The sequence below is a fragment of the Halichoeres trimaculatus genome, unplaced genomic scaffold (assembly GCF_033239565.1).
Source record: "Halichoeres trimaculatus isolate MK-OKI-2021-1 unplaced genomic scaffold, fHalTri1.1 fHalTri1_scaffold_20, whole genome shotgun sequence".
NCBI lineage: Eukaryota > Metazoa > Chordata > Actinopteri > Labriformes > Labridae > Halichoeres > Halichoeres trimaculatus.
Genome location: NW_027437198.1, coordinates 51,753 through 77,691, shown reverse-complemented (window position 1 = coordinate 77,691; position 25,939 = coordinate 51,753). Strand labels below are relative to the sequence as shown.

At 43.7% G+C, this 25,939-nt stretch overlaps 1 protein-coding gene across 1 annotated transcript in view; it reads left to right on the top strand.

Moving 5' to 3' along the window:
- carm1 (coactivator-associated arginine methyltransferase 1) overlaps nt 1-18,969 on the top strand; it is a 34,901-nt gene extending 15,932 nt beyond the window's left edge. Inside the window, exons 5-16 of the mRNA XM_074696114.1 lie at nt 6,070-6,180; nt 6,286-6,463; nt 6,696-6,786; nt 8,706-8,787; nt 9,333-9,418; nt 9,604-9,693; nt 9,784-9,921; nt 10,125-10,214; nt 10,335-10,447; nt 13,014-13,091; nt 13,761-13,829; nt 15,793-18,969. Coding sequence (XP_074552215.1) covers nt 6,070-6,180; nt 6,286-6,463; nt 6,696-6,786; nt 8,706-8,787; nt 9,333-9,418; nt 9,604-9,693; nt 9,784-9,921; nt 10,125-10,214; nt 10,335-10,447; nt 13,014-13,091; nt 13,761-13,829; nt 15,793-15,932 — 1,266 coding nt within the window. The 3' untranslated portion in view covers nt 15,933-18,969. The remainder of the gene's footprint in view (nt 1-6,069; nt 6,181-6,285; nt 6,464-6,695; nt 6,787-8,705; nt 8,788-9,332; nt 9,419-9,603; nt 9,694-9,783; nt 9,922-10,124; nt 10,215-10,334; nt 10,448-13,013; nt 13,092-13,760; nt 13,830-15,792) is intronic.
- Nucleotides 18,970-25,939: the final 6,970 nt, after the last annotated feature.

Sequence of the window (25,939 nt, the reverse complement as noted above, 5' to 3'; positions counted from 1 at the left end):
GTTAGGATGGGGATATTTGCCTGTTAGGATGGGGATATTTGTCCTGTTAGGATGGGGATATTTGTCCTGTTAGGATGGGGATATTTGTCCTGTAAGGATGGGGATATTTGTCCTGTTAGGATGGGGATATTTGGCCTGTTAGGATGGGGATATTTGGCCTGTTAGGATGGGGATATTTGTCCTGTTAGGATGGGGATATTTGGCCTGTTAGGATGGGGATATTTGGCCTGTTAGGATGGGGATATTTGGCCTGTTAGGATGGGGATATTTGGCCTGTTAGGATGGGGATATTTGTCCTGTTAGGATGGGGATATGTTAGGATGGGGATATTTGGCCTGTTAGGATGGGGATATTTGGCCTGTTAGGATGGGGATATTTGGCCTGTTAGGATGGGGATATTTGGCCTGTTAGGATGGGGATATGTTAGGATGGGGATATTTGCCTGTTAGGATGGGGATATTTGGCCTGTTAGGATGGGGATATTTGGCCTGTTAGGATGGGGATATTTGGCCTGTTAGGATGGGGATATTTGGCCTGTTAGGATGGGGATATTTGGCCTGTAAGGATGGGGATATTTGGCCTGTTAGGATGGGGATTTTTGCCTGTTAGGATGGGGATTTTTGCCTGTTAGGATGGGGATATGTTAGGATGGGTATATTTGGCTGTATAACACTGTGGGTAGTAAGAAAGTGTCTATTTGGTTGACACTCTTAAGGAGATAAACTCTAGTGGCAAAGTTGTTCCAGTCGGGAGCCATTTCAAAAGGCCTGAGCGGCTCTGAACGACAAAACACTGGACCTCTATGCTGCCTAAAGCAGAAAGATGACAGAGATGGACGATGTTTCAGCTTAGAAACTAGCTTTTTGGTGACGTCCTCCAGCTAGATTCTACCACCTTCTTCAGATTTAGGTCATCTTGAAACACACACAGTTCTGGGATAAAGTTCACATTGTTGAACAGCACCTGAAGACTACAGGCAGGTACACACTGCAGGATAATGGGGCCGTTTTTTGTCCAGACTTTCTCCTTACAATCAAAGCCAGCAAAGGCTGATTATCTGATGTCTGCAAATGACATGGTATGAGATTTTCCATTTGTGTGGGATATTAAAAGTGATTTTGTCCAGTCAGAGCCACGCAGAATGCCTCGAAACGAGGGATTGTAGATAATGAACATGTGTAATATTTTCAACTAGAGATCGGGTAGTGTGTGTGGTGCTCCGAGAGGAGCTGAGCAGGTACAGTGTGTAATGTCACGCGTACCAGAGCAAAGGCAACAAAGACACGAGCTGGCTCAGCTCACACTGTTCTTCATACAGCCCATATCCCCGCTGTCTCCACAACTTTTTCCATTATCCTTTCTGTTTTTGTGTGTTTTCTTCAAAATTTATGAGGCTGAAAACAACCATCATAGCTTTTCCTGTTCGCCTGTCATGTTTGTTTTCACTAAAGTCAGGTTTAACTACACAAGATTTAATATAACTATGAATATGAATATTGAGCATAGAGATGGGGGATATATCGAATATACTCGATGTATCGCGGGTTTTTGCACGTGAGATATATAAAATGACTATATCACAACCATAGAGTACAAACAGTAACCTAAATGTTTTCAGACCTCACAACGTAAATTTCTTCGGTGATTCGCTGGTTTCACTCTCTGCTGCTCAGCCGTGCTCCTCTCACAGCGAGCACCACACTCCCCCCCGTCCACGCAGAAAGATTCTACTGGGCATGCCAGTTTTGGTATTTGGAGAGGAGAGAAGAAAGTCGCTTACACGTTGTAGTCGTTGTAGGTTCCTGGGGCTTGTTTTTAAGAGTGCAGTTGTTTATTTGGGTTTGCTTTGCTGCCTGTATGATCCCTGATTATCTTCCAACTCTCCACAACAAGAAACAAACACGGCATGTTTTTAACTTTCTTTTTCGCTTTTCTGCGCACTCTGCCCCCCCCCTCATTAGAGCCGTTCAGTCAATCAGCTGATCACTGCTCGAAACATGAAGGCAGATGAGTTTGATGCTATTTTACAGCTGATCACCAAAAGACTGCAAGCTAGGATATTATCAGAAGACAAACCCAAATACAGTTCAACCAGACTCCAGGTTAACAGACAGAAGTCACTAGAGTCCTTTCAGCATGACCAACATTATCCAGGAAGCTGCTTTATGGATGTGAAAGTAATATTATCTCCAACTTTAGTTCATGATATTTTCAAACTGTAAGACAATATGATATAATACAATATAATTAGTGCTGTCAGGCGATTAAAAAAATTAATCTAATTAATTACAGGATTTGTAATTAATTAATCAAATTAATCGCATTTTAATCTCATATCTGCTTAAGGTCCCAAAATAAAGAATTTGAATTCCAGGACATTAAAATTACATTCAAAGACATTTAAAAATAAGGTGGGAATATATACTACACATGTTTAGGTACCCTGAGGCATAAGGAACGTGTTATGAAAAGTTGTATGGTTCTATCTTTACAAAATCTACACAGTCCTGCACCTAAGATAAGCTGATTTGATTTTTAGGACGTTTTTTGCTTCTGTTCACATTTTTTACTCGATGTGGACTCAATTTTCACTGCATTATGAACTTCTATACTTCTATGAGGTCAGGAGAACCAGGGCTAAAGGCTAAAAACTGTGAGGAACTATGTACAAAACACTTAATTCAAGTCTTGGATCAAAGAAAAGTGAAGTTTTCTCAGTTTAACATGCTCTGAACACACAAACTGTTGTCATTGGTGCAGAGCAGCCCCAAGCTGAAACATGACACCAGGAAGATGGAAGGAAATTTTCAAAGAATTCTTTAGATTTAAATACAGGACATTTATCGATCATTCAGGGCTTGTTTGATGCAGTAGAGAGTGTAAAATTACCTGTTTTTTACAGAATTGAGCTAGAGCAAACGGTTGATTTTCTGTAGATTTTCAAAAAGGACGTGTGAATAAACGAGATGTGGACGGCAGTCACCTTAAAGGATAAGTTCGGTTTATACAGCTTTTACATTGTTTATAGAATGAAATAGAACAAAATACTCACCAAGAAGGCTTTCCTGATCCAAGCAGTGCTTCGGGAGATATTTACATCCAAAATCGTGCAGCGGACGTCCGTATGATGGGATCTATAGGGGCATAGACAGCGCCGCTCCTTAAAACTGCATTAATCGTCCAATAACTCGTGTTTTTCACCAATATTCCATCATGGTCGGCTCTGAGATAGTCCTCTGCTGCAGTCTGTGTCACTCCAGACAGCGCTGTGCGGCTGTACTGACCTCTGAACTGACGAAGACTTTGTTACGCTTGCCCCTCAAAGAAAGGAGTCAGTGCTCCAGAGAGTACTGTGCAGTTTTGGGAGCGGCGCTGTCTGTGCCCCGATAGATCCCATTATACGGATGTCCGCTGCACGATTTTGGATCTAAATATCTCCCGAAACACTGCTTGGATCAGGAAAACCTTCTGGGTGAGTATTTTGTTCTATTTCATTCTATAAACAATGTAAAAGCTGTATAAAACGAACTTATCCTTTAACAGCGCTCTCTCTTCCCCCCGGTTCAAAGCATGTTGCTAGATGTGATACATTCAGGGACCGTTGGAAATTTGAAAATCTGACAAGAACACCACTTTTTTCATGTAGGACAAACGGTTTGTAAATGCTAGACATTTGAAAATAAGTGCGTCTTTGAACGCCTTGCGGGTTTGGGATCCAGATTAATCTGCGTTAATTTTTATGGCGCGTTAATTTGCGGTGTAATTAATTAATCTAATTAACGCATTAAAATGACAGCCCAAAATATAATATAATATAATATGATATAATATAATATAATTTAATCAGCCAGTTGAATGCATTTGTTACTGGAACTAAAAATATGTAACTACTAGGGCTGTGACTTTAACGCGTTAATTAGATTAATTGATTACACTGCACATTAACGCGTTATAAAAATCAACGCAAGATTAACTCATTGGCTGCCAGCCATTTCAGAGCATCTAAAACAATCTGTTAAGACTCAAATAATCTTGTTTTCTATGACCATGTAAACACCAAAGTTACCCAAGAAGAGTGGACTCTCTTCTTTTATGTCTCTCTTCCTGTTTTTGGTCCAAAAAACAGACAAATCATACTTTTTTGATCGTGTTTATCTCAGGCGCTCCATCCTTTGATCATCTCGATGATCTCTGTCGTCTTTTCTCACGATGGCGCCGCTCTTTCTCTCTGAACTACCATGACACATCCTCAGTTGGAGCGTGAGCTGCTTGAACTTTTCTGACTCGCAGCGTCTCTCTGTGTCTCTGTCATCTCACATTTCTCCTATTATCCATGCTGAGCTCTCGTCCAAAGAGAGCACCACCCACAGTAGTTTACGAGCAGGATTTTGATTGACAAGCTCCATCAGACCCCGCCTCCCTCCCTCGCTGAAAAATATAATTTACTTTTATAGACGCAGTAAACAGTAATTGAGTGTCAATGGCAGGGAACACGGATATTTTGATTAATATTGTCCAGATGAAAAAAAAAGGATTTACAAATCTTCTCTTTTTTGTGTATTCATTTGATTGGTCATGCATTATAATTTTTAGGGATGCACGATATTATCGGCACAATATCGGTATCGGCTGATAAAAGCTTAAAAACACGTTTATCGGTATCTGCAGATATGAACATTTCTGCTGATAGTCACAGCCGATAAGGTGCTACTCAGTTAGGATTATTATTATTTTCCATCTGAAAAATTGGCTCCTTAAATAAAATGTAGCACTTCATTTATTTGCACTGCAGAGCTCTGTGTCTGTCACCAGGTTGTTACAGTAGCTCTGAAATAATCAAATGCAACTTGGTTATGTTTAGAAATGCATTGTACATTCAGTGTACATTCAAGGTCATGTGATCTAAAGAAATTATTTTTCTGTATTTCAATACTGAATGTCTTGAGTTTGAAAAAATAACACATTTCTTATTTATGGTTAAATCAAATGTTTTTTTGTCTCGTTTTATGTGTGTTTCTTAAACAAATAAGACCGTCACAATAAGAGTAACATATAAATTCCAGTACAGGATAGACTTAGCTTGAAAAAAACAAACAAACTTGTGATTATCGGTATCGGCCAAAAGGGGTTTCGATATATCGGCATATTGGATATTGTCAAAAATCCAATATCGTGCATCCCTAATAATTTTGTAATGCTCTAGAATTCAAATTCTTTATGTGGGGACCTTAAGCAGATATAAGATTAAAATGTGATTAATTAGATTAATGTAAATAATTAGATTATTTTTTAATCTGTCCATTAAAAAAAAATCTTATAACCAAAATAAACAGGATTTTGTTGTTTTTAACTTGTGTATGAGAATATTCAATGATTAAGTCTTCTACAAAATCTGTTTGAATTGAAAAGTGTTGCTTCTGATGTTGAATATTGATGTGATTAAAATGCGATTAATTATGATTAATTAATTACAGACGGCATAATTAATTTGATTAATTTTTGTTTTTTCCGATTAATTTTTTTAATCAAGTCCCACCACTAGTAACTACATAAAGATTGGTCTAAAATGACAGGTTTGCTAAACTTACCTGGTTGAGATTTTCCCCTTTTTGCATTAAAATTTAAAAATCCAACTAAAAGGTCTGCTTAAATCAATATACTGACGTAATTTTATGCATCAAAGGGTTGGATTTAACATTAATACAGTGACTTAGAGGAGAAATCAGGATATCGAGATTTATATAGTGTATCGAGACATAGCCTACAAATATTGAGATATCGGATTTTGGCCATATCTTGCTGTCTTAATTGAGCGTGAAGAAGCTGATCCTCTGCTGAAATGTTGGTTAGTGTGTGGTTTGCTCCAGAGTGAACACCATACACTGTAAGATCAGAAGACAGAGATCTGTGTGATCTGTCTTTGTTATCATCCAGCGTGTGCTCTGTGAATGTGTGAAGGTTTGGAGAATCCTGTGCTGTGTACCAGTCTGAAGTTTTCAATCAGAGACACCAACCAAACAGCAGCTCTGACTAATGATGACTCTATACACTCCTTTGTGTTTGCTCCAGGTGGTGCTGGATGTTGGTTGTGGCTCAGGGATCCTGTCCTTCTTCGCAGCTCAGGCTGGAGCAAGGAAGGTGTATGCTGTTGAGGCCAGCACCATGGCACAGCATGCTGAGGTACACACACTCCTAAAACACAAACAGATCAATGCTCACATCACATCAGGCAGTGTGACCTGGTCCATTTCCAGCCGCAGCTCATCTCTTTCCGTTGCCTGTCAGGTGCTCGTGAATAGCAACCATCTTGGGGAGCGTGTGGTCGTCATCCCGGGGAAGGTGGAGGAGGTCACACTGCCCGAGCAGGTGGATATCATCATCTCAGAGCCAATGGGATACATGCTGTTCAATGAGCGCATGCTGGAGAGCTACCTGCATGCCAAGAAGTTCCTCAAACCCAACGGTGAGCAGGTCTGGATGGCGTGAAGAAGAGGGGGATCAGAAATGTAAAGAGTGCTCTGTAAACAACCTTTGGCTCCTTTCTTCTGCTGCTGGTTCACATGATGGGGCCTCTGTAGAGAAAACAAATATATCTGCTGCTGTGTGTTTGGTTTGACATCATTTTAGATCCAGATGTCAGGGTCTGTATTATCAGGTAGTTATTTTTTCCCCCTTTTTCTTGTTGTTTGTCTCAGGTAAAATGTTCCCGACCATAGGAGACGTCCACCTGGCCCCTTTCACAGATGAGCAACTCTACATGGAGCAGTTCACTAAGGCCAACTTCTGGTGAGGCGGAGGGAGGATAAAAATCCCCCCTCCCCTGAAATGTGTGTTCAATATATGCATGAAATATATAAAGGAATAACTATGGAGTAGTAACAGTAAAGCAGAATATATGGAAACAATCATCCATTAGGTCTAAATGCAGCGTCACCATGTAAACACTCTCAGTCTGTCATATGATGTTGACACAGCAAACTGACACTTTAACACTTCTCTAGTTTCATTTCAAACAAGTTCTTTTCTGTCACTAACTCCATCAAGACTCTCAGAAAGAGGCGCAGCACTCCAAGTGTTTATGACATGACTGGCACACATTTTAACGGGCCACAAGTGGGAGCTCTTGTCTTCTTTGTTGGCCATGACAGTAAAAACTGGTACTGTGCATATTGAGTCAAGTGGGCTGTTGAATATTGCCCCCCTCCTTCTGGTCTTAGATGGACTAGTGGATTAAAGAAACTGTTTGTGCATTTACTGTCTCAGGCCTTCCTTCAGGCCTCACTAGGAGGAGCTACTGCTCTTGACAATGAAAATAAAATTATATTCAGGCTGGGCCTCGTTAGCTTGGTATGTTGATGTTCCAGCAGTCAGCAGCAAGCTGACCGGAGCGGCTGACCTGAAACCCAAAAGGCAACAACCGGTTTTGGAAAAAGAAGTGCAAAAGGTGAAGAATAGAATAGAAAATACTTTATTTATCCCTGAGGGGAAATTCAGGAGTCACCGCAGCATTTAAGAAAACAAAAGTAAGAAAGAGTATAGAAAGTGCAAAAAGGTCCGTAAGAAAATTGATGACGACAGCCTGTCCACCACTCGTCCACCACTCGTCCACCACTCTCCAGCCCAGCCAGTCTCCACCTCCACAGGGTCCAGGACTGAGCCTCCCCAGCAGTCTGTTCAGTCTCTGTCTCCTGGATCCTGTCTGCTCACAGCAGACGAAGCTCCTCTAATGTGGCGCCGGTGTCCGATGTCAGCTCTGTCAGCCACGTCCGTGAACAGCACGATGCCGCTGGGTTAGCACGGCTAGCTCGTCCATCCCCCGGAGTTAGATCCCATGTTCCCAATAACGATGGATGGAAGGACAGGTCCACGTCGTCACCTCCCAGCTCACATCCGAGAACCAGCAGGTCGTCCTCACCTCCTCCTCAGCTCGAAGGGGAGAGGGAAATCATCAAGCCCTACACTAGTTAGCATTGATATGCTGTAGTAAAAATATCGCTGAAGCCACAAAAAGTTTGGTGTCCATGACCAACAATGAACCATTCAAAGTAATGATCCACTCCAAATAAAAAAACGGCAAATAGAGACAAAAAAAATTACAAGAAACGGACAAAAACGAGAGAGCTGCTGCAACAGGCAGCTACTTGGGTAGCGCCAAACAACAGAATGTTGCTAAGTGCCTAAAGCCACAGTCCACAGAGTATCTGCTTGAGGCTGGCTGAAGTAAGAATGCTTTATTTGTCATTGCACATGTTTCAGAGCAATGAAATTTAATTTCACTTTCATCCCGTCAAAAAGAACATAAAAAGACAGTGAAATAAGAATGACCAGAAACCACACACACACATCAAGTCAAACAACAACAACAGAGTTTTACAGAATTAAAAGCATATTTACTACCTGGTTTAAAAAAACAGCTGGGGTCTGAAACGGTACTTTCACTACCAGTACACACTGGTGTGTCTGACACCCTGTAGTTGTTATCAAGGAGGCTCAAAGCTTGCCTCTTGATTCAGCCTTTCCAATATGGCCGCCATGCATGGCCAACGATCAGCTTCATTACTGTGTTCAGGAACAGACGGGTGACATAGTGTCCATACATCTTCAAACTGATAGTTCTCACTGTCCCTTTAAATGAGAGAAGTCTTTTTGAACAACCCTCTTTGAAAACCCTTAAAGCTTGACTTGAGATCTGTCCCTGTCCTCAGGTACCAGCCCTCCTTCCACGGTGTTGACCTGTCGGCTCTGCGGGGCGCAGCTGTGGACGAGTACTTTCGGCAGCCGATTGTGGTAAGTTATCCTTAACTGCGCACAAAATGAATATGATCCAGTTTTTAAAGTAGTTAAGGCGTTGTTAGGCTCTAATTTAAAGAGCGAATAAGGTTTTCCTCATCCTGTGTCCCAGTAAAACAGTTTACTGGACAACATGTTACCCTGCCAGCATAAACAAACTATTTCATGACAACCTGTTTGTTACTGGGCAGCAAAAAGCTGAAGTTTGATGATTGGTATTAACTCAAACTGCACCATCTGCCCTTTTAACACGTGAGGTGAAATGCATGCTGGGTAGTTGAGCCAGTTAGTGTCAGTTTAAAAGCATGTCAGTGTTCAGTGTGTTGCTCTGCGTTAACTACAGCTGTTTATACTCAGAGACTCTGGTTAGCGCCAGGTCCCACCATCATTTTCTGAGTTCCTACATATGGTACTAAAACACAGTGTGTCAGTGTGTGTGTGACAGCGCTCTGCTGTGTGGCAGAAGCAGGAGGGGCACAGCTTGTGAAGGATTCTTGTGTGTGCTGTTGTCTTATGTAATCAGCCTTAATGTCTCTGCACAGGACACGTTTGATATCCGTATTTTAATGGCCAAGTCAGTCAAACACACAGTCAACTTCCTGGAAACCAAAGAAGAGGATCTCTACAGGTGTGTGTGTGTGTGTGTGTGTGTGTGTGTGTGTGTGTGTGTGTGTGTGTGTGTGTGTGTGTGTGTGTGTGTGTGTGTGTGTGTGTGTGTGTGTGTGTGTGTGTGCGTGCGCAGTGTGTTAATGGTCATGTACTGAAAGTGTGTGTTGTGCCTGCTGTAACAGTCCCTTCCGTGTGTTCTTTCAGGATAGAGATCCCCTTTAAGTTCCACATGATGCACTCGGGGCTGGTGCACGGTCTGGCTTTCTGGTTTGACGTGGCATTCATGGGATCAGTGTAAGTCATTCAGTCGATAAGGATGAAGTTGTTGGAGTTGTTCAGTGAACGTCTTGATTTGTTCGCAGCTCATACTTCTTCCTTCCACAGGATGACGGTATGGCTGTCCACGGCGCCCACAGAACCGCTCACCCACTGGTACCAGGTCCGCTGTCTTTTGCAGTCTCCTCTCTTTACAAAAGCTGGGGACACTCTGTCCGGCACTGCTCTGCTGATTGCCAACAAGAGGTATTAAACTAATGAACACAGCTGTGTGTTGTTGAGTGCTTCAGGCTTTGTGCTGTGATCTTTGTTCTCTTTGAACATCCCAGAGAACTTTGGAGAACCTCAGGAATCATCTGATGATAGGAACTGTCACACTGATGTAGTTTGAGTTGAAAGAAGCCAGGCTGTGTCTTCCCTGGGCTAACATTTGACCCCCTTCCCAACAGACAAAGCTACGACATCAGTATTGTTGCCCAGGTGGACCAGACAGGATCAAAGTCCAGCAATCTCCTGGACTTGAAGAACCCCTTTTTCAGGTAATTTCAAGCTTCTCTACTCCAGCGACACTCACAGGCCTGCAGACTGACATTACAAGGTTGAGGTGGGGGCGCACTGTCTGTCCATGTGGAGCTAAACGTGTGTGTATGTGTGTGCAGGTACACAGGCACCACCCCAAACCCCCCTCCTGGCTCACACTACACCTCCCCGTCCGAGAACATGTGGAACACAGGCGCGGCCTACAGCATGAGTCAGGGAATGGCTGTATCAGGTGAACACACACAGAGACAAGGGCTGACAACACATCAGATTAATGGTGACGTGGTGGGGATGTCAGGGGATTAAAACGCCATCATCAGCATGGCGGTATTTCTCACCGTGTCCCACAGCTTCTGCTGGAAACATAAAGAACTGACTCTGTCCAAAGCTGAAAAAAACCCACTAACAAAACCAAACACAACTGAGTCAACACTGCTAACAAGAGATGGGTACCAGATTAGCTCCTGTTATAGGTACCCACTGAGTTCTGTCTGTGCTACAGAGTACTGACTCACACAAAACCAAACAGTGTCATGTTCAGGTACCTGAACACATCCTTGTGACTGTGAGGGAGTGGAAGAGAAGGAGATTTTCCATACTGGACATGAACGCAGCATCACAAGTTTATACATTGAGATTAGATATGTTAAACTGAAAAACTTTGATAATCTATTATTAAAATAATTTTTATGACCAGATTAAATACACACAAAAGTAAAGAATACTGGTTCTGTCGAGTACCAATACCAGGTACCAGCCATCGGTACCGTATATTTCACAGAGTCACCAGGTAGACAGGGTGGAGTTGGTCTCTACGTTAAACTTCATTTTTATCGCCTGGACTAAAAATCCTCTCAATCTGTGCTGTGCTACAGGATGCCATTTGTCCCTTTGTTTATTGCATTCAGAGCGTCACAACATTATGGCTGCAGCAGTTAACTAGAGCTACAGCGCCAGCTAGTGAGCTATCACCTCAGCACGACCATCATTTAAGGCTTCATTAAATCTATTCAGGTCATTCACCACAAAAACTGTTGGTCGTATAAGTAAAAATAAAATTAGAGCATGACAAATAACATGCTTTTAGAAGTAAGTCCAGTATTTATATTTAAATGATTTTTTATTTCTTCTTTACTTTTTTATGACTTTTTATTATTTGTTATTTCTTTAGGACAGTGAAGTTGGGCCACCTCACCAGGTGCCCATTCTAGATGGCTGCATGTGTATTTCAGATTTGTTTTAGCAAGTGAAACTTTCAAAATGTGACTTCTTATTTTGTGTTTAAGATTAAAAAAAGCGTGATTTTAGAATTTTTTCTTTTTTTGTGGGTCTCAATCCATCTTATTTTCCAGCAGCCCTCTTCCTCTCTGTTTAATCCTGGTTGTCAGGGTGACGGTGTTTTTTTTAAAACTTTGGTTCACTGAACACTCGCATCCCTGCTCTGACATGATCAATGTGCTGGATGTGTTTGTAAGAGGAAATGAATGATAAAGGCAAAATGTGATGCAGTCATAGAAAAGATAATCTCCTTTTTCACATCGACCACACTCATTTAAAGTTTTAGGGTTTAGTGCAAATCATTTACATAATGTTCAGCTGAGGACGGTCTTACTTTTCCATCTGATAAAATGTTGGAGTTGTGTGACTCACACTTTGCTGTGGTTGGGTGAGTAAATAAAGGTTGCTCTGTTTATTTAGAGAAGGCACTAACCCACATGTGGAACCCCAGGGCCCGTCTGCACGTTCAGTCATGAAACAAAGGGGACCATTGGTCCTAACGTTGAGTTATGGATGGGCCCGTTTGGCTGCAGCGTTAGCTGCATGCACCACTGAAAATAACCATCCAGGTCATGAATCACACCACGACAGAGACGCAGCTGCAGCTTACGTCATTATTCAGGGGAACCTCCAGGAAAACCCCACCAAACAAACTCAAACTGAGCATGTCTACCACTCACTGACAGTGACAAACCTGGAGAGCAGGAACGGTGTGACTGAGAGAAGATCAAGAAAAGGTTTCTTAGCTGGACAAATGGAGATTTAGTTACAAGAACACACAAACAGCTGTTATCAGACAGTCAATCAGGTAAACAAGGAGAAAGAGAAAGTTTGGTGATGTTGAACAGAGTAAATGTGTGTGGTGTTTCTGAGCGTGCAGTAGAAAAGCTCAATAATAAAATCAGTAATATGAAAGCTGCTTTGAGGAACAAGCTCTGCAGCAATGCTCCAGCTCCTCCATGAATAACTCTTAAAGCAGTTTATGAACTCCAACTTTTCCCCACACACAGCTTGAAGGACCCAGACGTATAAAAGCAAGGAGCAAATCAAACTCAGAAACTGACGGCAGGGAGACTCACCGCTTTGAGACTGTGATTGTCTGCCTTATCTCGTCTGTTAATTGAAAAATGTTGTTTCCTAAATCTGAATTTGCTGTATTGCTACACATCACCACCTTTCCAAAGGATTGTCCTCTGTCTTTGTCTATTTTGTCTCAAACTGTAACGACCTTTGTCTGCCTTTAACCAGCTGAACAGGTGCTGTTAACCTGCTGTTAGCGTTAACCTGGCTCATGCATACCGCTAATCAACTTTTTTTAACCGTTACTACAAACGGTTCGGTTTCCCCGCTGATGGTTTGTCATGCATCCTGGCCCTGGTCTACTGTGATGCTGCTGCTGCCCTCCGTCACGTGGTGTCAGCAGACCCTCAGCTGATTAAGTCTGTGGAGTGAGACAGCTCAACATGAGGGTGTGTCTCTTCCATAAAGGTTGATCATTTGCTTCCTGTGTCTCCCTCCAGGGATGCCTGCAGCCTATGACCTCAGCACAGTCATCGGCAGCGGCCCGCCAGTGTCCCACAACAACCTCATACCCCTGGGTACGAACCACACTCATCCTGACTGATAGAAACAGTGTCCAGCTTCTGATCCGCAGAGTTCTCCATGTTTCCTCTGTTACACAGCAGAGAGAACCTCATTGCAAATTCACAATTTTGGGGCGATTTAACGGTTTTCAGTGTAGTTTCCCTTCTTTCCCTGTTAAACTGATATCTGCAGAAAAGAGACTATACAGTTATTATTATTATTATTATTATTATCATACAGTTGTACTGCAGCCTCTGTAAACCAACAGTGACTCCCACAGATTTAATGCAAATATGTGAAAAACTTCAGGAGCAGAGGAAAGACTGCTCTAAGTGTGTTTGTCAGTCGGAGCCATCTGGGCGTCAAACAGGCACAGAATGTTCCTCTATTCCTGGTTATTCAGCTGCTGCACCAGATTGTGTGTGTGTGTGTGTGTGTGTGTGTGTGTGTGTGTGTGTGTGTGTGTGTGTGTGTGTGTGTGTGAGTGTGAGTGTGAGTGTGTGTGAGTGTGTGTGTGTGAGTGTGTGTGTGAGTGTGAGTGTGTGTGTGAGAGTGTGAGTGTGTGTGTGTGTGTGTGTGTGTGTGTGTGGGATTCTGCTGCTACAAGCAGGAGGCGACAGGCTTAAGTCAACCAAAGTGCTACAGCAGTGTTTAACGCCGCTCTCCTCTCTGATTGGTTACAGTGAACACAGGAATCGTAAACCACACCCACTCCAGGATGGGCTCCATCATGAGCACAGGAATCGTCCAGGGTACGTTGACAGGACACAAAGGCCCAGTCCCATCCTCCACCCTCAGACCTGAGCACTGAGTCCTCACAGACTTGACTGAAGCCAGGTGTTAGTTCAGACCACGAGGGCAGAGACAGGAGAGGAATGAGTCCCATTCACCTGTCACTCTTCAGTGTGTGTGTGTCAGTCTGCGTACGTCTTCAGTGAGCAACCCAGAGTAAAGTTAGCCATTAGATAGTTCTTCTGAAAATAAACTTCTCTGGGATCTTTTCTGTCTCAGTCCTATATGATTATTTTTTTCTTCCCAGCTAAGTACTGTTGACTGTTTCGGGACGTTTCATCTGTTTGTTGTATGATGGTACAGTTTCAGGATCTACTGTATATACAGGTGGAACAATGCTGTTTTTATGTCACTCATTTAGCCAAGGACTCGCTAAGCTTATCACAGTTAGCAGAGAACAGCGTAGACGGATTACAAAGCAAAAGACTGAAATCTTATCAAGTGTTTTTGTCTGATTGTCAGTAAAAATGTCTTTTTGGACTTCATGTGACACACATTCACATCACATTCACCTGACTTGTCCGGAAAACTGTCTTCTTTCGAGTTATTCGAGGTGTAAAAATCAGCCAATGGGAAGAGAGAAAAGTTATTTGTATTAAGACATTAGTATTTCAAGAAACTTGATAAGCACATTTTTCTTATAGGGACAGGCCGATAATTGGCACCGATATTTAGCATTTTGATGGATATCTTCATTAGCCTTTTTTCAAATCCAGAGGCCGATGAGAAATTACGTTTCAGACTGTGTCATTTTGACTTTGAAACAGCCGTACCCCTCTGTCTGCAGTCGCTGCTCTGTTTTCAGCATTGTCCCACCCACAGCACTGAGCCATGATTTGGAAAACTTGACTTACCACAGAAAACTTTACAGAGTGTTTTTCTTCTTTTTATCATTTAACTTAATAAGACAACTGCTAAGCCTTGGAGCTGTTCAATAAACATATTTTTAAGACATTTAAACAGTTTAGTGTTAGTTTGTGTTATCCCCAATATTTCCACTTATACTGCAAATGAATATCAGCCCCAGCCATGGGTTATCGTGTCAGCCCTGAGAAAAGTCATATCAGTCTATCTCTGTTTTCTTGTCCCATTGTTTTTTTTTTTTTTATTGTTGCAGCAATTCAGACTTCCTTTAGTCTTTAACAACTTGAACTCAGACATGTGTCTGGACTGGTCAGGTGAACGTGGCTCATATCAAGTATAATAAGACAATCTTTAATGAAAAGAAGACAAAAGCACTTGATAAGATTTTAGTTTTTTGGGGTGTAACACTTTGATGGCATTCAGCACTCGTGCTTGACTTCCACCAGATCTGTGTATGGTCCGAGTTGCAGTTTGTCTCCGTGCTCCCTGGTCCATTAATTCAGCCCTGCCGCTCAGCTGCAGCCAGGAGCCCGAGGATTTCGTGCAGCAATCTCAGAATCAGTTGTTGTCTGCCTCCATGATGAGCACCTCCTCATCCGAGTAGTCATCATCAGCCTCTAAACTCCTCAGAGCCTGTCTGGACTCATCATTACACTGTGTTGTTGTAGTTAAGTGAAGTATGACCTGGGTACAGTGTTTCATCCTGAAAATAAACTCCATGTTTTCAAGTGGTTTCGGTGCCTGACTTCCTGTCCCACTCGGTCCCTGAGCCCGTCGATGGCTGTGCTCCAGCCTCTTGTCAGTCTGTTGCAAGGGGCTCTGGACCGTCTGAAGCGGAGCCGGTGGAAGCACAAACATCGAGTAGAATTGAAAGCTAACAGTCCCGGAGCCATTGTGGAGACGGACTCAACACGGGTCTGGTGGAAGTTGACGATTAACTGTGCACAAGTTGCAAAGTCCCTGAGCGTAGAGATCAGGACGGAGCAAACACAAGCAGTGACACTTAGATTGCATCTTTCAATGAGAGCATTGAATTATACACTGTGTTCTCCCCTCCAGGAGCCACTACCGGTCAGTCGGGCCCCAGCAGCAGTGGTACTTACTACCCAGTCACCAACCAGTTCACCATGGGGGGCGCTGCCATCTCCATGGCCTCGCCAATGGTCATCCCCAGCAACACCATGCATTACGGCAGTTAAGACGAAGACCTTGTTGAGACGTCTTCGTCCTCCCCGCCCTGCATGACAAGAGACCCTCACCTCCCCCCTCCCCCCTCCCGTCCTATAACCCTGACTGACCCACCAACTACAGCCAAAACCAGTATACCAAAACCAGCGCTGAGCTGGCACTCCCTCCTCTTGTCCTCCTCTCATTCAGTCCATCACTCGATGAACGGTGAACGCTTTGGTATCCGTCCACACTCGTCTCATGGTCAGACGAAGCCTCCCCCTCCCCCACAGTTCATGGGACTGTAACACGTGCACAGACGCACTGCAGCTATCATCGCCCCTCCTCCCTGTGACATGTACGGTTTACCCCCCCCCCCCCCCCCCCCTTTATTTTTTGTATTATTGTGTCATAATGAGCCCAGTGTTTCTGTCCACGGTTTCCTCCTGAAGAGTCGACTCGTCTCCGGTATCAGCCCGTTCCTGTACACAGATTCACACTAAGGGAAGCTTCCCATTACAACCATAGGACACTTTGATCATACTAACTCATCTCTGGGCAGCCATCTTGGCTTTTCATATCCGATCCAGACTTTGAGACCTCGCAGTTCTTCTCTGAACAGACTGACTCCTGCAGGACAAACTGTCGCTTCAAATCTCACAACAACAAATACTAAATCTGTCTCCAACAATCTGAGGCCGACCTGAAACCGAAGCCATGGAGGCGCTGAAACCGGCTGAGGAGTCTGTGGGGAATAAGCTTTACTGTGACAGACTGACGCTCCGAGCCTGCGCCTCTACCCATGATTCATTGTGGGGTGTTGTTTCAGTCACCTGAGCAGGAGGTGGCAGCAGACTGTCTCACTGATCCCTTCATGCTGGGCTGTCATAAATAAACCCTCTCTAACATCTGCTGTTGGGCCAGTTCCTCTTTGCTAACATGAACGCCGCGGTGGGGCAGGACGTGTGGACGTGTGTCCCACCTGTCAACACTTGGCTTCATGTTAGCACCTGGTAGACGATCTGAAAGCTGCTGACCTCTCTCTTCTTCATCCAAGTTGCATTAAATGAAGTCCAACACTCTTCATCATGGTTGCTGCCTGGCTCTTGAGCTGCTCACAGCTGCACCGTGTGACACTGAACAAGTCCTAACTTTAGGAGAGTTTCAAATCAGTCCAACTTTTCAGCTCTTAACAGCTTCTGTGAGCTAAATGATGCTCAAATCATTTTATACCAGACATTTTATCCGTTGTTCAGAGAAAATAAATGCTACATCTTTAAATGTGCTTTTACATCTTGTGGATCTGTTGTTGGACTAGCTTTATTACAACCAACAGCTCCAGAAAACACTGAGCGGTGTGTGAAACCTTCCATCTGTCCTGAGATAGTGCAACATGAAACGTCCTGGCTGCCAGGTTTGAGCCAACACAAACTTTGGAAACCTTTTGTCTTAGACCCCAAACCAGCATCAGGCCTAAACTTTGGTCTCACAGTAACCTTTAGAAACACCCTGTGCTAAAGTGACTGAAGAAATTGGATCTAAACCCTTGTTTGTTGGTTTAGCCCTGGTAGGTGATGATCCTCTGAGGAAGGGAGGCGTCAGTGTGCTTCGGGCAGTCGTACACCAGTTGTGAATTTTTAGCTCCCAAAGATGAGTTTTTATCAACAAGGCTGTAAAATGCTTTCAGTCTCTTCACAAAGCAGCTGCAAAAGCAGAGCTGATCAAAGCAGACAGCTTGATGAAGAAGTATAACCCCTGTTTTCACTCGTCAGACCTTCAGCATTTAGCCGTTATTGTTTTTCATCAACACTGACAGTTGCTCCACCAGCTCTACGCAGCCCAGATGAACAGCCCCTCACGGATGCTTTCATCCAGTGTTGAACACCCAGCACAGAAGGTATCCACTGCTACAGTCTGCCAGGAACGTTGTGTTTTCTAGAGTCTGTGTGCTACACCTGCGACACACCTCCTGCTGCGCCACCACCCGTTCCTGTCGCCCCGTTTCAAGCATCGCCCCGTTTCAAGCATCGCCCCGTTTCAAGCAGCAGCTTCTCTGAGACCGCTGTCTGCTGGGACAGACTGCTCCACGCCTTGGAGGGAAGTGGACTCAGAGGGAGAACCAGAAACCCAAACCCAGCCTACTGCTCACAGGAAAGAAAGGATCCATGCTGGACTGTGAAATTCCTGGATTCCATCCTGGCTTCCTCCAGCCTCGTTTCCACCCCCCTCCCCGTTTCCTCGACACTGAGAGACTGCTGCACGGAGACTTTGATGTCCAGGTTTTGGGAGGTGGGGCCAGTCCTCCTGCCCCCCTCCTCTTCTGCTCATGTATGACTTCCAACATATCACACACACACACACACACACACACACACACACACACAAAGCCCGCCCCTTTTTATCAGCCTAGGAGCGACAGACTGACACACGAATGCAGTGCTTCCAGTGTCACTCCAGCAGGACTCGGTTTCTTTGGGGTTTATGAGTTAGTGAGTTTAAAGAGAGCTGAGAGAAATGTGTCTTTGTAGGATTAATTCTTCTGTTGTCTTTATTTTGTTTTGTTTTTTCTTTAACAAAAAAAAAACAAGAAACAATGAAAAAAGGAGAGCAAATTAAATATGGTGGAGATGTTCCAAAACCATCCTGGATCAGGTGTTGTAGTATTTTACTTTGTTAACTAGACGCAGCAGATTTCATGTGGTAACTAGCTGTTAGCATCATGTCCTCTTTTTGTCATGGAGTCGTTGTGTCATCCATAGAGGCTTCACCTTTATCATGGAAAGTGTATGAGAAGACTGTCCTGTCATGTTGTCATTTCTGTGTTGACCAGCAGTAATTATACCTTTCTCACGGTCTCACGTTGACAGAGAGCGCCTCTGTCCTGAACTCTGTGCTCAGATTTTCTTTCTTTGTCCACTTTTTAAGAATCCTCAGCAACAGATTCATTTGCCAAAAGTGAAAATTAAAAAACATGTTTCACGTTGTGGAGAGTTGGAGGAGAATCAGGGATCATACAGGCAGCAAAGCAAGCCCGAAGAAGCAGCTACACTCTGAAAAACAAGCCTCAGGAACCCTCAACCCGCGATACGGCGTGTGAGCCACTTTCTCCTCTCCTCTCCTAATACCAAAACTAGCATGCACAGGAGTATTTTTCTGGGTGGGCGGGGGAGCGTGGTGCTCGCTGTGAGAGGAGCACGGCTGAGCATCAGAGAGTGAAACCAGCGACTCACCGAAGAGATTTCCGTTGTGACTTCTGAAAGCATTTAGGTTACTGTTTGTACTCCATGGTTGTGATATAGATATAGATGGTTGAGATATATCTCACGTGCAAAAACCAGCGATACATCGAGTATATTCGATATATCCCCCAGCCCTAGTGTATGGTGAGCTTCGAGTTTTGCTCTTGGTCCAGTGGCCGTGTTAACATTTTTTGAAAGGTGTTTTCACTGTAGACTTTAACAAATACAATGCAGTAACTAGTAGAAAGGTATGAACCCTGTCTGACAAACGTGTGCAGGAAATAACTGGACTCAGTGAAAGACCTTTCAGCAAGTCCTGTCCAGGAGAGGTGCTGTGTGTTAACACTTTCAGTTCCACCCAGTAGATGTGTCCATGGAGCTCACACAACAAAACATGTTCACCACTTTTCTGACTGCTTTGGGGAAAATACAGTGAAACCAGAACTGAAGTATCACCCTTTTTTCCCCAAACCAATAGAAGAAATTTCTTGACTTAAAGCCCCGTTTCCACAAAGTGGTTCAGCGGATTTTGTCTCTGAACGGCTCACATTTGGTGGTGTTTCCACTGACTAATCCTGGGTTAGGGGTTAGGGACAGGTCCCCAAACAAGAACTGTCCCACTTTTTGGTTCCCTTCTGTTGGTGTGCCTGACCAAACAGATCCAACCCCAGAAGGTGGAGCTAGAAACACTGCAGTCTGTTGATTGGTGTAAAGAATGGTCACTTCCTGTGTGACAGCAGCTGCTGTATTTCTCCTGGTGGCTCACAGTCTTCTCTGACACAAAGCTTGATTGTTCTTTGTAACAAAGAGACACATGACAATCACAGAGAAGACAAATTGCTGGATGTCTTCATCGCTGTTTTGTGTCACGTTTTTCTTCTTCGTTGGATTTATTAGCGGGGTACACTGTGTCGCACTGCTGTGGCGTCACGCTATTATGTAATTGCTGCGGCTGCCAGCATCTGGCCTAGACGCCGCCTACTACATGAGGGCAGTGGATATCAAACAGGATCAGGGTTAACTGATCCAACCCGTACCAAACCCTGCTGATCGGGCTGCTTGGTGGAAACAGGGCTTTAATTGGAGTATTGGGAGATAATGAAAACGCTGAATTATCACCACAGACGAGTCAACACCCACCTCTGGACTGGAAGTCTGTAACTCATGGGGTCTTTTAGTGATTTAATTTCACATGCAGTTCTCTTCTCTCTGTCCCATTTAAGATGACAGAAATGGTACCTGATCTGCTCATGATGAGCAAAACAAACCTACGTACTACAAAAATGTACCTATGATTTTTTTTTTTTTGGTATCATTTTTATTACAAGACACTAAAATAATGTGAATAACTTTTCCGACTGTTTTGACGGTTAGAAACATGGTAGAGATTCAGAGGGATGGGGAGAAACATTGGTCAAACTTCATTTGAAGGAGTAGACATAAGGCCGACTTGGCGCTGTCATTAAGCTGGACCAGGCATCATACTTGCTCATTAATGTCCGCATTCGGTCTCGTATGGTCAGCTGCGTAACCTGTAAGGGGAAAGTGACATGTGGGATGTCTTCATTATGACAAGTTGACATAGATATGTCTTAACAGAAAGTATTAAGCTTTATCTGTTAGCGGCACATTTACCTGTTACATGTGGTTGCTGCTAACATTGGTTGTCATGACACTGTTATAACAGTATCATGAATGTTTTTCAGTCGTTAATGCAAACAGATAAATCTAAATCCTTTCTGTTAGTCTGATAATCAGGCCTGTTATGACATGTTTACGTTAAGTTGTTGTAATAAAGACATCCAAACAATGTCAACTTTGCATTACAGGTGACACAACCATAGTCTGTAGAAGACATGGAGGTGGTCTCTGCACCATCACCCAAATCAAGCCAATCAGCAGGCGCAGCTACACTGGCTATGAGGCAGGCTTTGAGCTTCCTTTCTAACAGCTACAGGGCGCCCGTCAGTCACGTGTGCTGAGCTGTGTCTCTGATTGGACAGTCAGACGACCCCAATAACTTACAAACCGCCGAGTTATTAAAAAAAAAAATCCCTCCTGTTCAGTGTGTGCCTATAGAGAAATCAGCGTTTCAGACCCAAGCTGCTTTTTGAACCAGGCTGTAAATATGTCTGTAAATATGTATCAGTCTGTTTTTTTCTGGGCATGTACATGGTTTCCAGTCTTTCTGCAGCTGGACTCAAGAGGATCCTCAATGAACAGCAACTTTTAGCACTTCCACATAGGCTTCATTTTTAATGACCAGATGTTGCCCCTTAGACACAACTGACCAGATGACACTAAATGACCACATTAATAAGCACGTATGAGGCCTCCTGGGTCTTAATGACAGAGGTCATGTTAGTTTTGTGCATACCCCTTCAAATATTCAACAGATGGTGACAGGAGGCGAGTGAGAGTGACATGACATCACATCAGGTGGAAAAAAGGAAAGGGACGTAAGAGAATAAGATAAAAGAAATACAAACATGGATCAACCAGTGGCGATTGCTCTAAGACTGCAAGTGAAGCTCAGCTTCCCCTAAAATGTCCCTAAAAAGTGTTGATATGTTCTGCTGTGTGAACATTTCATTGATAAAATCTGAGCTAGAATTCCTTCATCTTTAGTTCAGAATCAGCTCCTATCACAGGTAACTGGCTCCACCTCCTTCTCATTCATCCCCGCAGCGTCTCAGCGCTTTAACACAGTCAGACGCTGAGCGTCTTCTGACTTCAGCGGGGAAGCGTAGAGTGGGTTGTTCCACTGTGGAAACTGGACGGTCATTGGATAACTGCTGGGCTTTGTCCCGCCCATCGGACGCTCAGCGTCTCTGGGGGTCTATGAGACAGTGGGCTGGCCTGGACGCTGGGCTTCTGCATGATGATTGGATAATCTGTCTGAGACCAAAGCCCTTTTTGATTGACAGTGACAGAACACAGGTAAAATCCCTGGAAAAAAAACACCTGGTTGGTACGACAGGGTCACAGATCATTTTCTTGAAAAGGAACGGAGGATAGAATTTACGTTTAAATAAATGAACAAATTCATGATGTAGGCCGGAAAAAAATGAGCTTCCCCTCCTCGACTGACCAGCAGCCGCCACTGGAACCAACCAATCTGATTATTAATAAGATTAATAAGATGAGATTCGATACTGGAAAGGCTCTGAGGTGAATGAACCAGGACCGTTTTCTCACACGTCACCAGGTATTTTCAAAGACAAATATCCCTGCTCATTCCTTTTTAAATATACTTTCGTCCACACACAGTGAGCAAATCCCCTGACAACTGCAGCTGGAAGCATTTCAAAGCCACCAGGAACTGTTCCCCTGGGTCTCCACAAAACCATGAAACCAGAGTTTTTCAAAATCTTCACTTTGGTCAGGATTTTTGGAAAACAATGTTTTCAGTGAAGCAAAACTGCGGTTTCGTGTGGATGACGGGCCTAAAGGTATGAAAATAAAGGAGGTTTTCCAGATACCCGGATACATGAGGACATGGCCTAAATGCCCTGATGGAAGGTTCAAACTAAGTCAGACATGATTCTGAGGCTGAAAAAATGAAGAACATGAACTAAAGGTTAAAACACAGGTTACAGGCTAAAAGACAAGTTGAAGGCTAAAACACCAGCTAAAGGCTAAAACATGAGCTAAAGGCTAAAACACGGGTTAATGTGTTTGTGCCAATGTTGTCTCCAACCCACAGTCAGCAGTTATTCTGCAGTGGTCTGTTCAAACTTGAGAGTCTATCAATAAAATGAAGAGCCAGGTTACGTTAGCTCTGCTTGGTGAGGTTGGAGTTGGTAGATGAGCTCTGGTAGGACAGAACCAGGATTCACTAACGTTACACGTTACAGACACGTCTCAGAGCACCGGGCTGTGAGTAGAGAGAAATATAGCCAGCTACTAAACTATGGAGCTAGATTACTGCCAAAACCTCACAAACACAAAAACTGTTTTATTCACGGCCAGTGATTCACAAACAAACTCAGTGTGATTTGCAAAAGCAAAACATAATTTACAACTAATGTATTTAGTTTTATTCATGAAAAAAAAAGGTCTCTCCAACAAATACATCCTGCTTCACAAATACAGAAAAATGTATTTTCACTTAACTGAAAATATCCTTGAGGCGCAAAAATAAAATCTTTCAAGTACAAAAAATAATATTGTTCAAGATTTAATTTTTTCTTCTCGAGTTCAAAAAAAATCTGCAAGTAGGAGAAAAACTCTGCAAATAGGAGAAATAATTCTGCAAGTAGGAGAAACAGTTCTGACATGATTCCACCACATCATGTGACTTTTGACACGATCTACCCGCCGTCACGTGACTTTCTTTCCTGGGCTCCTCGTGTAGAATAATGTCCTTATTCTAAAAAGATTTGGGAGACGATAGGTAAGTTCTCATGGTGTCTTTATTCCGCCTCATGAACACACTTCACTTCTTCTTTTATTCAACCTGCTCTCATATATAACTCTTGGGTGCCCCCTAGTGGGCACATGTTCTATAACTGTGAACATCTCTACATCCCCCTCTTATAGCTTGTAAACCACTTTACTTTATAACATCAAACTGTACCAAAATAAAAATAATTTCAAATAACAAATACACCTTTCTCAATTAGGTATTCATCACTGGGCATCTTCAACTCTGACTGAATTATATTAGCACACAACACATCACTCGTTTTCAGGAACGACAAACTGTTTGGCCCAAACATTTTTTTCTTTCAAAAGCCAGGGGAAATTTCCTGGACAACCAAAGTGTTTTTCATAAGTCCAGTCTATCAGAGGAGGACGGGAAACTCGTCCTGACCTGGTCATTGTTACAGCCGAGTCGTCCTGCCTTGGATTAGTTGTTTCATCAGAGCAGGATCGATCTCTCTCTGGAAGGACTGGAAGGTGAGCCCTGTTTCTTCTTAAGCTCCCTTGGTCTGTTTCCACGTTGTAAGACCTTGGTGTTGTAGCAGGTCCTTGGACAGTAGCTGTGGTCTGTGCTGTTCTAATCCAAACTCTCTGTCCTGGAACCAGAACTGCTAGGTCCTTTGTCTTGTGTCTTAAGTTGAAAGCCTGTCTCTGTTTTTCTTTCATTTCCTTGTCTTTTTTCCTGAATGCTCTGAGGTTCTGCCAGGCTGGTTTCAACGCTTGTGGAGTAGTTGGAACTGTGGATCTTATTTTCCTACCCATTAGTAGTTGCGCTGGACTTAGCCCATGAGCCAATGATGTAGCTCTGTGCGGATGGCTCTCTCCACTTCCCCGTTGCTCTGGGGGTAGCGAGGGCTGCTAGTCCTGTGGATGAAACCGTAGTCCTGGGCAAAACTGGCAAAGTTGGTGGAAGCAAACTGCGGGCCGTTGTCAGTTACCAAGATTTCAGGTACTCCAAATTTTGCAAAGATAACTTTTAGTCGCTCCACAGTTGCAGATGTTGACAGGGTTGGGAGGTTTGCTATCTCAATGTATCGGGAGTAGTAGTCTACCACCACAATATAATGACCATTATTCCACTGAAAAATATCAGCTGCCACTCTTTCCCACGGACGTGCAGGCAGGGGTGTGGTCATTAAAGGCTCTGTCTTGGTCTGTGAATACTGGCAGCAGATTTCACATCTTTCCACCAGCTCTTTGATCTGTCTCGTTATTCCTGGCCACCACAGGGATTCTAGTGCTCTGGCTACACACTTAGTCACTCCTTGATGGCCTTCATGTAGCCTCTCCAGCATTTCCCCCTGCGTGCTCTTCGGGATCAGAATCCTCACTCCTTTGAGAAGCAGGCCCTCTGCAATGTGGATGTCATTCCTCTCTGACCAGAACGGCAGGAGGTGCTCAGGGACGCTTCTCCTGTGAGTGGGCCAGCCTTTCGCTGTCAATGTTTTCAGCTGCTTACAAATGTTGTCTGAGCTCTGAGCTTCCCTGATTTGAGCCAGTTTACTCTCAGTGGCAGGTAGATGTTGTATGATGTGGTTGATGTAGGCACAGCATTCATTTTGCAAGCTGGTATTGTCCTCTCTGTTCTCCAGACCTTGAGGGGCTCTTGAGAGAGTGTCAGCGGTGACAAGTTGTTTGCCTGGGACATGGATGATATTGTAGTTAAACCTCAACAGTCTTAGTCTGAACCTAAGGATTCTTGGAGGTTAGTCATCTAAGGACCGAGACCCGAGCAGTGAGATTAGAGGTTTGTGATCTGTTCTCACTGTGAATTCCAAGCCTAGCAGATATGAGCTCAGTCGCTCACAGGCCCATGTTACTGCCAAGGCTTCTTTTTCTATCTGAGCATAGTGGACCTCTGTGGGTGTCAGGCTCCGCGATATGTACATGACAGGTCTCCACCTCTCCTCTGCTTGACTCTGCAAGAGTACTGCCCCTAGTCCATATGAAGATGCATCTACAGAAACCATTGTTTCTTTCTTAGGGCAATATTGAGCTAGTATCGGGGGAGAACTTAGCTCATTTTTGATCTTTTCAAAGGCTGTTTTCTGTTGAGCATCCCATATCCATGTACTGTCACTTTTTAACAGTTCACGTAGGGGTTTTGTGAGGGCTGGTTGGCTGGGTGAAAACTTGCCAACATAATTTACCATTCCCAAGAAACAGCGGACCTCTTCCACGTTGCGAGGTTCTGGCATTTTTATGATGGCGCTGATTTTGTCCGGATCAGCCTGGATTCCTGATGAACTTATGTTGTGTCCCAGGAACTTCACCATCTCCACTGAAAACTCACATTTTTCTTTATTACGGGTGAGGCCTGCTTTTTGGCATTTCTCCAGTACTTCCTGCAGCCTTTCATCATGCTCTGCCTGGTC